This window comes from Lepidochelys kempii, chromosome 1, assembly GCF_965140285.1.
Source record: "Lepidochelys kempii isolate rLepKem1 chromosome 1, rLepKem1.hap1, whole genome shotgun sequence".
Classification (NCBI taxonomy): Eukaryota; Metazoa; Chordata; order Testudines; family Cheloniidae; genus Lepidochelys; species Lepidochelys kempii.
Window position 1 is genome coordinate 13,209,296 of NC_136380.1, and position 14,234 is coordinate 13,223,529.

Sequence of the window (14,234 nt, forward strand, 5' to 3'; positions counted from 1 at the left end):
CAACCTCTCTCTCTCACACACACACACAATCCTTAACTAACCCGAGCCCTGTCCTCACTGAGAAATTCCAGAAGTGCCCCCCACCCTCGATCAAGCACAGGTGAAAAGGCTTATGCGTCCAGGGAGCAGGAGGGTTTATTACTGTGTCACCTGGACCCATAGAGAACCTGTGGCTAGCTTAACACTAGAAAGAGGTCTCCTGGCTGGAGAATGGGGCGGACTTTCTGCACAGCTGCAGGAAAGGAACTGGATGGACTTCAGAGGAAATGAACTGGCTACCGGAACTGAAATCAAGAGGAACAAAAACAAAACAAAAAGGGCGAGGAGAGAAGAGAAACTGAATTCCATCCGCCTTTAGCCTCTGGCTGGCGAGGCAAAGGGCCTGGAAGGAGGGCAAAGGAAGGGAGTTAGCAGATTCCTCTCCATGATCCAGCACCGCACCAGGGTCGAGTCACATGCCAAAAAGCAAAAGGATACAGCGAGAGCTGCTGGAACACTAGAGGATGGGACCATGATGGAGCGTAGGAATTCGACACCAGCCTGCCCGGCTTCCTGGGCAAACCGCACTCCGGGGGGACAAAAGGGAACCGCTGAGCTGCTAGCCCAGCAAGCACTGCTGGCGGGGTCCTGGCCAACGCCTTCCCCACTCAGATCCTCTCACCCATTTCCCTTCCCCCTAGCCAAAATCGGACTGTCAGCAGGAAGCTGCCTCACTGCTGTGACTTCCACCCCAAGCCTGACTGCAGCTCCCCAGGGCAGGATGATCCATGCACCAGGACAGAGGCCCCCCTCTCCCTGGTGTCAGCTCTGGCAGTAGTTAATGCTGCCAGCCGTGGGGAGACAGCGGTCTGCACACAGGAGGAGTAGCCACGTGCCCCAAGCCTGCTGGATCTCATGAACAAGGACAATGTTGCCTGCCTGCACTTCCCCCTTTGGGCCACTAGGGGCTGCTGTGCTACACACGATGCAAGCGGCAACCTTAGCGGCTGCCAGCAGTAGGGGGTGCCCTGAGCTGCCCCACACCCATCCCACCCTAAGCCTAGCAGCAGGGGCCTCCACCCCCGTGCAGGAAGTTAATGGAGGAGGGAGCTCAGGGCAGCCCCTCCCCGGCTGGAGCCTGCGCAGGGCAGCGGGACGGAGCTGGGGCATTGTCCGGGGACCCCAGGCCCGCCTTGGCATGCCCTGGAAGCTGCATCTGCAACCTGTAAATCATCCCACCCCATGTGCACATGGAGGGGGAGAGCAGGGAGAGTTCAACTGACAGACAACCCCTCCCCTGCCCAACCCCCCATCAAACATAACGAGGATTTAGTTTAAATCTCCTGGCGTTTAAGCCAACCTCACGTTTCTGGAGGTTTCCGACTCACAACCTTCTGTGTCCCCCCCACCCCCATCTCGCGCGGACGGTCATGGCCCATCACTCTCCCAAGGATGGCGAGCCCTTGGGCAGCGCTGTTCAGTCCTCGCCCGTGTAACTGCAGAGGTGTCTGGCGGCCTCTCCTGCAGCAGCTCCTGCCCTTGAGGTAACCTGCTGAACAGGGCTTTGTTCCCTGCGGCAGGCCCTGACGCGGGAGCTCAGGAACTCACGAGCTCGGGGCGACCTCTCCACTGGCTCCTCCACATCGGCCCACCCCTCCCCGGCTGCAGTCAGGGGCTCTTCTCAGTACACCGCCCAAGGGAGGGGATCTGCCGTCAGTGCTGGGAATGAGGCACCCTTTGCGGGTAACCCCACACCCCAGGAGACGTGGGGCATGGAAGGGGTTAGTTGAGAAGGACTGACAGCGCCGAGGGGAGGTAAAGTCACTGGAGCTGCACCAGGGCAAGGCCGACACCAGAGGTGCTGCATTGCTAGAGAGTGGATCCTGCTGGACCACCCAGGAGACGTTCCACCAAGGAGGGAGCATGGACTGGTGGTCAGACCAGGGGGCAGTGGGCCAGGCAAGCCCACCGCTGCCACCACTGGTACTGCACTGTGCCTCGGCTGTAAGTCGGGGGATAATACCAGCTGCCTGGGAGATGTGAGAATTCACAGCTGTAAAACGCTTTGGGATCCTTGGGCAAGAGAGACACTGTGGGCCAGACCCTCGCTGGGGTAAACAGGGTTTGGCTCATTGATTGGACTGGCGCTCTCCTGATTCACACCAGCTGGTGCTCTGGCCCACAAAGTGCAGAGCGTTAGCTGCTAGACGCGAGGCAATGCAGCCACTCAGCCGCTGCCAGGACTCTGTGCTCTGCCAAGGAGGAGGTGGCTTTCCAGGCTCACTCTGGGCACCCTCGCTAGCCGGTGTCCCCAGCGCTCACCATTGCCCCAGCTCGTGAGAACTCAGGTGGTGCAACACGGCCAGTCCCCCTCCCTCCTGGCTCCATGGCAAGGGAGAATGCTGCCACAGGAGAGCGGGTGGAGACAGGGCAGTGAGACGTCTCTACAGGAGGGGTGAACTGATCAGTCCTGCTATGGGCAGCGTGGGACTGACGCAGGGTGACCTCCCTTTCCCTCTAACTACAGGAGAGGGAGTTTGTTTAGAGAGCAAAGAGCCAAAAGCAGACAAAGAAACAAACCCAGAGCCCCTGCCAGAGGAAGGAGCTGGTGACTAAGGCGTTTATCACACGAGATCTTGAAAAGAAACTGCTCCCCTCCCTCCCCTCAGTTGATCCTTGCACCCCAGGTGGGCAAGAGCTCCTGGGTTCGAGTGCCTTAGCCGCTGGCAGCCTGCCTAGAGACCAGAGCAAATGCGCTGGTGCGGTCAATGCACCTGGGCTGCCGGGTTTCCCAGCACATATCCACAATGCCCGCTCTGCCCCCACTCTGCCCATGGGGTGGGGGACTCAGAGGCCAACCTCTCCCCTCTGCCAGGCTGGGGCATAGCAGGGGCTGGTCTAGTTCTTGCACATCATCATCATCTTCGGTATTTCCAGTGTGCCGGTCATGCCACCCAAAGGGCGGGCACAGATCAGCCAGGGTGGGGCGCTAGAGCGGCAGTAGGGAGTCTGGCATCTGGGGCTGCAGTGCCGCAAGGCAACCCAGTGCCCTCCTACTGCTGGGGGCGGCCCCTGCTGCCCCTAGTCGGTGCTAGGCACGAGCGCTCAGGCAGGGATTGCGGGGAGAACGCGCAGAGCCCACTCGGTGGCCCTTACCGCCTCTCTCTGCCTTTGCCACCTCCTCCTCGCTCTCCTTGTGGGCCGTGCAGTGGTAGCCCTTCTTCTTCAGCAGGTTGCAGAAGAGGATGCCCAGGAGCCCCATGACGCAGAAGACCGGCACGATGGCCAGCACGGCGTACTGCGTGGCGTTTTCCTCCCGCTTCCCGTCCCGGGTGCCATTGGGAGCCGCCCTCTCATCCCGTCTGTGCAGGGCCTCGACGTTCCTCGCCAGCCGGGTCAGCCACTGCTTCGCGCCTGGAGGGAAGAGGGTTAAAAGAGAGCCTGTATTGACGGTGGCCTAGTAGCTTGAGCACTAGACTGGAGGCCAGGAGACCTGGGTTCTAGTCCTGGCTCTGCTGAGTGCCTCAGTATCCCCATCTGTAATATAGGGATAATGCTACTTGCCTCCTTTGCAAAGAGCTAGGTATGTTGATTAAGAGGGAGGGAACATGCCTTTGCCAGGCAGTTATCTTAGGCACCACTGCCTACTTGTCAGTGAAATGTTCATTTTTTGGTTCATGTTTCCTGGGTTTCAGTTGAGATTTCTGGAAACATGGTCAGGTTTTTGGGGAGTTGGTTTCAGTTTTTCCTTGAAAACTGGGAAAAATCAACCCATTCTGGGGTAACTGAAGGGCTGTTTTGTGAGGGGTCTGTGACTCAGTGGGCACTCTGTGCCCAGACCCCTTGTGCTGGAGAGCTGTCGCTCTGCAGCAGGGCGCAGAAGTGGCTGGGATTTGGGGAGCCAGGCCCCCGTCGTTCAAGCTAAAATGCTGGTCAACAGCAGGACATCGCTCCGGCTTTCAGTTCCCGCCACCGCCCCCAGGAAAGAGACAGTCACGGATGGCTCAGGACAGGCTGCAAGGGGCCTGCTGAAACAGCAGCCCGGCCCCAACTCCCAAAGCACAGGCTTCCCATCCCCCAACTCCTCCTCACCCCAAAGAGTCTCCCTCAAGGAGCCCAGACCGGGCTCTTCAGCCTTGCAGGGAGTAAATTGTCCCACTGTAAGCTCCCCTCCCCCACCTGCACTGCCCACCCCTTTGCCCCTTCCTGCCTGCAGTTTTCACCACAGGTCCGGCCCCCTGCCCCTCCGGCCAGACTGGACACCGGAGCCTGGCCCAGGTAAGAGCGGCCCAGGGAGCCTGGGCCGCTGTGGGTACCACAGACCCTCCACCTGCCTGGGGTGGGGGTCCTGAGAGCAGCCCCTGCCCCACGTCCCCGCCCTGAGCACATGGAGGGTCCGCAGCTCCCTGTGCGGCTCTTACCCCAGCTCTGGCTCCGGCTTCCGGCCTGGCCTGCGGGCGGTGCCGCGGGGGCCGAAGAGCCGCAGCCGGGGTAAGCGCTCTCCCACCGACACAGCACTGTCCACATGGGCACTTTTGTCGGTCAGGGGTGTGTATTTTTCACACCCCTGACCGACAAAAGTGTTGCCAGCAGAAGAGGTAGTGTAGTCATAGCCTCACGCAGCCCCTGGGCAATACTGATCCCCCGCCGGGGATTCGATTTCGGATACGCCCACAGCTGGAACAGAGCTCGGGTGGGCACCAGTGGAAGGATGGGAAAGCAGCTCCTGCTAGCTCCATTCCAGCAGGACAGGGGAGAAGAGATCCCACACCATAAAAAGGCGTGGGCCAGTTCTCCTCCGAAATGCACATCCGCCCTCCTGCCTCCCACTTGGAGTGAGCAGAAGGGGGATCCGTTCATGGCTTGGGAACCTGTTCAGACACACCTCCACTCCCGTCCTTGGGGAGACCGTTCCAAAGGGACGCCAGGATCAGACCACACATCTGAACTGGCTGGGCTGTGGCAGGTAGGCAGAGGAATCCCCACCGGGCCATCCCCCCACTCTTTCCATCCAGTTCCCTTAGCCAGGGCCTCTTCAAAGCACTTACTTGGCTACAGAAGCCCCACTCCCAGCCCTCCTATGCATATGGCAGCAGCGCCCTGGCTTCACCATCCTCCACGCTGAGGGTGGATGGATAGCCTGTAGGGGTGAGTCAGGTTTCCAACTAGGTCCTAGACACTGTGGGCAAGGACAAGGGGCCAAGTGTTCTACTCTTGTGGCCCTGGGAGCTTTTGTGACCATTCAGGATCTAGGTTGTTACAGGCCTAACCCACTGCAGGGCTCTGCTGGGATCCAAACCAGTGCCTCCGGGAGTTTCAGGCTAGCCTGGCCCCAGGTGAGTCCACACGTGAATCACACTTTGCAGACAAAAAGAAAAGGAGAACTTGTGGCACCTTAGAGACGAACAAATTTACTTGAGCGTAAGCTTTCGTGAGCTACAGCTCACTAGATGAAGTGAGCTGTAGCTCATGAAAGCTTACGCTCAAATAAATTGGTTAGTCTCTAAGGTGCCATTTTTTGCGGATACAGATTAACACGGCTGCTACTCTGAAACTTTACAGACAGGGTTTGTTTCCTTCCATCCAGCTCCACGTGACCCCCCGCAATGCACCCCGCACACCCCCAGATCTGAATGCGGCAATCTCAGCATGGGTGGGGAGGGACTGCCCCCCAGAGAGGAGCTTGCACTGCGGTGATATCCCCACACCCTCCTGCAAGGGCTGTCTAGCTAGCTAGCTCACCACCGAGCACCTGGAAGGTGTGGCCCTGGTCGACGTGGGTGGCACTCACATGCCTGGGATGCAACTGGGCAGATATGTGGTCCGTGAACTTGACTGCGCACGCAAAGTGGGCTTGGGTGGTACAAACAGGCAATCCACGTGACCAGGCACACGTGGTGCATGCAATTATGAGTTTTAACCATTATTATAGTTACCAGCCCCACTAACTAAATCCGCCTCTACGTCAATTCCCCTTGCAGGTTGTGTCAGCCATGGTGTCCCCCCCTTCCCTGTCTCCCGCAATGGTGCTGCTATGCACTGTGACAGCAGCTGAGGCGCTGTGCCCTAGAAGCAGCTGCATTGCAGGGGTCTCTTGCTTCAACACGCTGTTTGTATTACAACAGCGCCTAGAGGCCAGGGCTTCGCTGGGCTAGGCACCGTGCAAACTCTGAACACGAGACAATGCCTCGCCTAAGCAGCTCTTTCTCTGTAACTCCTGAGGCGTCGGCGGCGACTCTGCAGGTGGAGATCTGCACTTAAAGCGGGGCTCCAATCCCGCCCCTTCACGCGTCCATCAGGACAGCCTGGCACAAGAGCTCTGCAGAAGAACAACTGGATTTGAGGCAGTGTCTCCTTGAGCGAATTCTGCATTGCACTCGCCCAAGTGCTTTAATGAAGCGTTGGCACAAAGAGTGCTTGATAAATACATTACTGTGGAGGCGTAAATCACCGTGGGACTGAAATAGCTCAAAGAACGTGCAAGTCAAACTGAGCGACTGAGAGCACGCTTGAGTCCCTGCCATCCCCAGATGCCAGGCAATACTCAGAGCCAAGAGGCTGGGCCTTTTCTACCCGAGTTGCCAACAAACAAGCTGCTGGCCAGGACCAGCAGACCACATCCAGGATCAGTGGGGATCCACACTTGCACCGCTCTGGCTCTTGGGGGGATCCCACCTCAGTGCTGGTTTAGGTTTCACACACTCTTTTGTCCTGCTCTTTAAAAATCCTCAGCGCTTCCCTTTTCACTGATCGTGGGGGGTCACTTTCCTTGTTTCCCAGAGCAGGGGGGGGTGAAATAGCTCCTTAGTCTGGCCGTGTGGCTCTTCTCCCCACCCAAGAACTGTCCCTTCTGCCCGAGAGAGGGTGGGACACGTGGTCCTCTGCCCCTAAAGGAGGCTCCCTGCTTCTCCAGGAGATCGTGGGCATTGTCCTTTCCTGGCAGCACACCTGGTCTCTGCTAGACAGGCAGAGAAAGATATTACAGTCCATATAGTACTGGTCTCCTGTCCGGATGGGTGCCTGGGGCTCTGGGCTGGACCCACTTGGGTGTCTGAGACCTGCTTATCCTCACACTGCTAGTTATTGGTTCTGCTGCACTGGCAGGGAGCTCAGCTCGATAGCCTGTTTGCCCCCTTGTCGGACTCCCACCATCTCCAGCTGCGCCTGCTGGGCCAATGTTCCCTCTAATTTTTTACATCCATGTGCGGAATTAAATTTGTTACGTGCACCAATATGGAGGTGATGTGTGGCGGGGGTGGGGCTGAGGGGCTTGGGGTGCGGGATGGGGCTCAGGGCTGGGGCAGAGGGTTGGGGTGAGGCCAGGGATGAGGGATTTGGGGGCTAGGGTGAGGCCGGAGCTGCAGCGCCTCTTCCCGCCGCCGCAGCTCCAGAGCTAGGGCCAGGGGAGAGGCGCCTCTCCCCGCTGCCACGCCCCAACTTGCTCCCCGCCCACCCCCCACCTCTCTCCTCTCCAGGCCCCTGTGGTGGCCGTGCAGCTTAGAGGGAACTTAGCTGCTGGGTCAGCGATTGCGCGGCCTGCAGCAGAAGGGCTGCCCTGAGTGATCACAGGTCCGGCAAGGCAGAGGATTGGCCATGCAGGTAGCGATTCGAATCCTGTCTCCCTGAACTGCATAGAGACAGTCTCAATGGGCAGCAGAAGCTCCCAAAAGAAGACTGTCCTCCCTTTTGGCCCCGACAAACTCCTATGCCCCACCAGGGAAGCCCCACCCTTCCGCCCCTGGACACGAGTTCTTTGAGCGTGACAGCTGTGGTGTCCGTTCCCCTCTCGCTGTTTACACTAACCTGGGCAGCCCGGCACGCCTTTGGGAGCAGAGGAGCACAGCAGGCATTCAGCTGTTGGGTCCGTCTCTCCTTCAGGGCTGTAAAACCTGCCAAGAGCAAAGAGAGGTTAGCAAAGGGCCGAACGCAGATTGAGACCACGGCTGGCAGTTAAACAGCTCAAAGGCATTCTCAGTGGGCGGGGGCAGCTGCTACCAATTCCAGCTCGGACAAAGCCTGACTACAGTGGAAGCAGGTTACGTTCCCTGCACTCCACAAGCGATTCACTTTCTTTCCTACTCTGCACTGCTAAGCATCTGCCACGTTCCTCTCCAGAAGTGGCTGCATTTCAGCAGTGGGGCAAAGCCATCTCTCGCTCATTTATACAGTGCTTGGAGAGCATTTTCGGAGCAAAGCACAAGACAGTTTCCCCCAACAGGGAAAGGAAGATATATGTTCATCACCCCTTCTCCAAATCTCTTTCACCCACTGCCGTTGACTCACTGGGTTTGCACTGGCCAGACTCACCCACTATGGAGCTAGTCAGTAGCCCAGAGCAAGAGAGGTGACTAAACTGGGGAGTTTCTCTCCTCCCTCTTGCCTGAAGGATACTGGCTTGGAGGAGCCAACTGCCTTCTAGTGACTCATGAGAACACTCACAGGCAACCGCCTTCCTGCTCCGCAGCTTGGATTTTTGCTCTCCATGGTGCATGTAGGTTGCTGGGCAGCTGGAAGCGTTCCCACTCGACAGGGCTACACCAGCCCTGCTAGCTGGTCTTCGCTCTAGTAATAACACCCTGCAGAAGGGCCCTAATGAACCAACGGCTCAGAGCCAGATCCACAAAAATTGTGGGATTTGGGCCCTGTCCAATGTAGCGCTTTGAAGTCCTTACACATGACTACCCGCTGGGAGGCCGGCTTGAATCAGGACCCTCATTTTGCAGATGCCACCCAGCTCTGTGTACGGGCCAGACTCCCCCGTCCCCCCAAAGAGGGCCCCAGCTGCCACTGCACTGCCCACACCAGGACAAGCCACAAAAGCAAGTTACCCTGGCATGCAGCCTCCACACTGGCTGTCTGCTGCAGCTGTCCCGGGGCTGGTGCGGACCCTCTTCCTGGCCTCACAGAGGGTCTGAGGCAAGCAGGGTGCCGTGCTGTTGCTGGCTGAGAAGGTGCCCGGAGAGCAGGCTCGACAGGTCACACCTAGGCCTTGCCCAGAGCCGCACTTCTACAGGAGAGCAAACGGAGAGGGAGTCAGGAAAGGAGCTGGCACTGCTGGCCGCCCCATGGCACTGGGATGCAGCGCAGCAAGCTCCTCTCTGCGCCAACGGGCCTCCTCTCTGAGCTGCAGGGAGAGCTCAGTCCCCATGGCCCGTTCCACCCACAGCCTCTCTGCTCAGGCTGCCGACCAGCGCTAACTGGGACTGAAGTCCACCAGCGGCCCACCGCACAGAGGCCACCCGTCACCGACTCCTGGTTTGTACTGGGCTGGGTTTGAATCAGCGAAAGGGCTTTAACCTCCCATCCCCACCCCGCCCTCCCAGGGCAATGTGCGGAGCCATTCACTTCCTGATTGCGCCAAGGGCCAGGGAGGACAGACACCCCCATCCCACCCCTGGGCAATACTTCTGCTCAAGCTGCTGCCAAGCAGCCCCTTGCTAAGTAGCAGGCAGAATGGCTTACCCTATCGGGCTCCTCCCCAGGGGGACACTCCACACAGGGGGCACAGTCCCGCTCCACGGTCCAGTACTCCTGCTCCCCGCACACCAGCGCCCAGGCCCGGGGCCGGCTCAACAGCTGAAAAGAGAGAAGCAAGTGATGGGAATCGGGGAGCGCTGTCGCTCCCGCCCCTTCTCCCTGGGCTCAGAGACCGTGGGGACCAGCCTCGCACCGGAACAGCCGAGCCCCGCCGGGCACTGGGAGGAGGCTCTGTCACCAGGGTCCTCTGAGGTCCCCCCAGGCCCTCATCCAGAGAGTCTCCTGGAGCATTTTCTGCCCTCCAGGACGGGAGGAGCTAGCAGCAGCTGGAGGGGGAAGAGTCCAGGCAAGTCATTGCTAGTCCCTTTCCCACCTCCAGGCTGGGCAGGGGTTCCCCCTACATGACACCCACCCTTATAGGAAGGGTCTCGAGAGAGGAAGCTCCCCCTGCTTCCCTTTGGGAGTGGTTTACATCTCCAGGGCAGCTTGATGCCCACCAGGTACAGACGTGGGCCCCAGGTTGCTTCATCAGACTCGCTTGCAGGGCATCTCACTTGCCACAAATAATTTCTGGAGGGGGAGGACAGTTAGCTGGACGACATGGACCCAGGCAGGACGGGTGCCCCCAAGCCTGTGACCTCCACAGAGAACATGAGCAGCAGCTTCGCCTTCAGGGCAGGCAGGTGAGCCCAGTGCATTCGGAGGGGCTGATGGACCTGCCCCCACGCTGCAGAAGAGCCGGCTTGGCCAGGCCCATCACCCTGGTATCTGAGCAGCTCCAGCCTGCCAGCTCAGCCCTCAGCCTCTCCTGGGCAGGATTCCATTGGGACAAGTCTCTCCCTTAAAAAAACAAACCAAACAACCCCCCACCCCCGGGGCGGGGATCAGTAGCACACTGTCCTGCAGCAGGCTCACAAAAGCAACGCAAACAGTGCCCCAGATACACAGCCTCCAACCCCTTCCCAGAAGCACAACTCGGAGACAAGAGCCAGCCCGGCTCCACCTGCTTCCTTAGCTCAGGGGGGAAACGGTCCCGCTCCTGTGGGGCACTTTCCTGGCCTCTGCACTACCCCGGTTGGGATTGGCTAGCGAAAGGATCTGAGTCCTCGCTCCCACTCCCTTTACCCAGAGGCCTGCCTGACCTCGAGGGCTCCCTTTCCTCCCTGCCATGTGGCAGAGTCCTTGTAACCCCGACAAGCCTGGTCTCACGATTTCTGGGGGGGGGCTCAATCCCCAATCTAGGACTGGGGCTTGGGTGTCCCCACTCCCAGGCACTTTCTCCACACCGGCCACTTCCCTGACCCACTGATCACTACATTAAGTTCAAACCAATTACAATTTATTAAACAGCAACTGTAAGAAAGACAGGGGGAAAAGGTCAGAGGAACAGGGGCTCCGCCCTGTGGGCACAGGGACCATCACAACCAGCTGTCTCTGGCAATGTAAGGGAAGTTCACAGCCAGCCCCTCACACCTCCCAGGCAGGGGTCAGCATCACCATGTTGCGGGACGGACACTTGACAAAAATACCGGACTTAGTGACGGACATTGGCGGGGAGCGGGAGGGGGCTCTGAGCTGAGGCTGCGGGTTCCGAGGTGGGACCATAAATGAGGGGTTCAAGGTGTGGGAGGGGGCTCTGGGATGGAGCAGAGGGTTGGAGTTCGGGGGTGTGTGTGTGTGTGTGTGTGTGTGTGTGTGTGTGTGTGTGTGTGTGTATAAGGACTCCAGCTCGGGGTGCAGGAGGAGGCTCCGGGCTGGGCTGGGCCGGGCCGGGCTTCAGAGGGTGGGAGGGGGATCATGGCTGGGGCAAGGGGGTGGGGCATGTGCGTGCGCTCTGTGCAGAGCTTACCTCAAGCAGCTCCCAGAAGCAGCGGCATGTCTCCTCTCCAGCTCCTATGTGGAGGCACGACCAGGTGGTTCTGCGTGCTGCCATGGCCGCAGGCGCCACCCCTGCAGCTCCCATTGGCCGCGGTTCCCTGCCAATGGGCTGGGAACTGCAGAGTCAGCACTTGGGGAGGGGGGGACGGAGGCATCGTTCAGAGGCACCTGGCCACGCCTCTGCCAGCAACAGTGGGGACAGGGAGCTACCCGTGAGCGTTCCTCACGGACCTAATATTTTTTACCGTGGACTTGTGTCCGTGTACGGACACATTGCCGACCCCTGGTCCCAGGCCCTGGCTGTGCTGTACTGATACCACGGGTCAGACACCAGATCTGGTGGTGGTCATGCGCCCTCAGCTCCAGGGACCCTTCTCCTGAGTACTGGTCTCCCCTTTCCCCCGTTGCGGGTCACAGCTCCCACTCAGAGTCCAGCGTGCAAGGCCTCTTGTCTGGCGACATCTACCTGCACTGGGCCCTTTGCCCAGAACTGCCCTCGCTCTCCCCAGCTGCTCACAACGCTGCTGTCCTGGCTCTGGCCCAGTAGTCCCCTGCTGGAGCTCAGCCCTGGCTCCCTGTTGGCGTGGCTGGTCTGCGCTGCCCCAGCTCCTGGCTGCTCTGCCTTTGGTTGCTGCTACTCTCCCCTTAACTCTGCCCAGCCCTACTCTGCCTCAGGCAGCTCCAACTCACACGGACGACAGGCCCTCGGCTCCCTCATTGGCCTGCCTGCCCGGTCAATCGGGCTGACCTGGAGTGTTGGCTTCTCCCCATTGGCCCCGGGGACTGCCAGTCTCAGGGTCCTGATTTTTCTTCATCCCATCCCCTTTCTTTTCATAACGGGAAAGGGCCAGCCAAAACCCCCCAACAGCCCCATCACCCTCGATCGCCGCCAGGGTGCTGCCCCAAGGGTGCTCAGGCAGCATGGCAGCAACGGCACCATGCAACACCCAGAGAGACAAGGCCGGGGAGGGGATTTCTTTTATTTGACCAACTTCGGACGGTGAGAGAGACCAAGCTCTCGAGCCAGACGGAGCTGATCCTCAGGCTGTACAACAGGACAACAGAAGCTGGTCCAGTGAAAAGACATAGCCCCACCCACTGTGTCTCTCTAACATTACTTTGGTTTTCTGCGTGACTGCGCCCCCCGCAGAATTCCTGTGCTTCCCCGCAGAAAACGGCAGGGAAGCCAAGGAAAGCTGCGCAAGGGGTGGGGAGGGGAAGACGACCCTGGGTGAAGTTTTTGGGGAGCCGTCTCCCCGCAGAGGCAAGGCATGGGGGGGGGCACACGGGGCTATGTGCCACTCCCCCCCCGCCCCCGCATTTCCACAAGTGCAGAGCTGCCCAGCTGAAGGAGTTTGTGTCTCAGCTCCGCTGACTCTGCAGCTGGATGCTGCCTCCTGGGTCCTAGTGCCATTTGTGCTCCCTTCTGCGTGCTGGGAGCCTTCCTGTTTTCTGTGTACCCACGGTGGGGCTACGTAAGGGAGGTCGGGGGTGGGGGGGGGAAGAGGCAGTGAGCATGGAGAAGAAAGGGGAATAGGGGAATCATGGGGTGGGGGAGAGCGGGAGCTCAGCATGCGGCATCCTCTCAGCAGCAGCTAAGGCTCCCCCATTGAGTAGGCCCATCAAACCCTCACCCTGACAAGCCCTACCCCCTACACCTGGACCCCTCCGATGAGCCCCCAGCACCAAGCCCCATCTCCCCACACCCAGACCCCCCCATGCTGAGCCCCATTGTCCCTGCACCCAGAACCGCCCCCCCCAACAATCCTCCATGCATCCAGATCTCCCACTGAGCTGCCCACACCCAGATTGCCCCACACAGAAACCTCACCCCCCACACCAAGCCCCTCCACACTTGGATCCTGCTGGGCTGAACCTGCCCAGCCACACCTGGTGCAGAGGGGCAGGACCCCAAAGTGTTTCTGGGGCAGGCCCGGCCCTTGCACTGCGTCAGGGTCAGGTGCAGCTTCACTGCCGAGTCCCTGTACTGGGGGAGGTAGAGGCTTCAGGGTGATCTTCCACCTCATTGCAGCCAGTGGCCTGTGCTCCCCTCTGCCACGCTCGAGCCACATTTATTCATTGACAAATAAAATTTTGCAGAATTTTAAAATATTGTGCGCATCATTTGTAGGTGCAGAATTCCCTCAGGATCACAACATCCTGCGAATGACATGGCTTCAACTTCATTGCATACAGCCTACGTAACATCCAGGGCTGATTTCACAGGCGTCACACACAGCTGGGATCGGCTCTTTGCTCCCCCCCTGCCCCCAGAGCTGGGCCTGATTCTGCTGCATAGTGGCTGGGCTCGTAGGGTTCCAGGAGGAACTTTACTAACCCCGGCAGCCTCCAGCCCCGAGAGCTGAACAGGGAGGGCCCAGCTGCTCTGACAGCTCCGATTCTGACTTGCATCCGAGCCAAAGGGCCAAAGCAATGCTCATTAGACCCAAGCATTTTGGTTGAGGTAGGTTATAAGCAGCATGTGTCACCCTGTGAGTAGGGAGCCAAGCAAGTCAGGGTGAGGGTTACTTGCCTCCCACAAGCTAATCCTTAGGCAGGCTCCTGTCCCGCTTCCTGCAGATGGGATGTGGTAGCTACAGCCACCTCTGGGGAAGCAGAGAGGAGAAGAGCTGGAGCCAGCTGGAGTCCCTGACAGCCCTGGGGCGAGGCAGGAACAATCCCTCCACCTGCCTGCTCCCCCTCCCAGCCACAGTACCAGATAAAAGTGCTGCCAGGCAACCCCTGCACAAGCAAACAAAGCACCAAGAAAGCTTTAGGCTATTTACTGGCACAAAAGCGGGGCAGAGGCTCTTTCCAAGCCCCAGCACGGTGCTGGTCACGTAGGAAACCACCGCCCAGACCTGGATCAGCAGGTGGGAGCCTTGGGACACAGCGCTCAC

At 59.3% G+C, this 14,234-nt stretch overlaps 1 protein-coding gene across 2 annotated transcripts in view; it reads right to left on the bottom strand.

Moving 5' to 3' along the window:
* Positions 1–14,234, bottom strand: part of RELT (RELT TNF receptor) — an 80,974-nt gene that overhangs the window by 17,396 nt on the left and 49,344 nt on the right. For both annotated transcript variants that reach the window (XM_073316148.2, XM_073316052.2), the window contains exons 3-6: positions 9,442–9,555; positions 8,808–8,986; positions 7,783–7,868; positions 3,136–3,393 (exon numbers count right to left, since the gene is read on the bottom strand). In XM_073316148.2, coding sequence (XP_073172249.1) covers positions 3,136–3,393; positions 7,783–7,868; positions 8,808–8,986; positions 9,442–9,555 — 637 coding nt within the window. The remainder of the gene's footprint in view (positions 1–3,135; positions 3,394–7,782; positions 7,869–8,807; positions 8,987–9,441; positions 9,556–14,234) is intronic.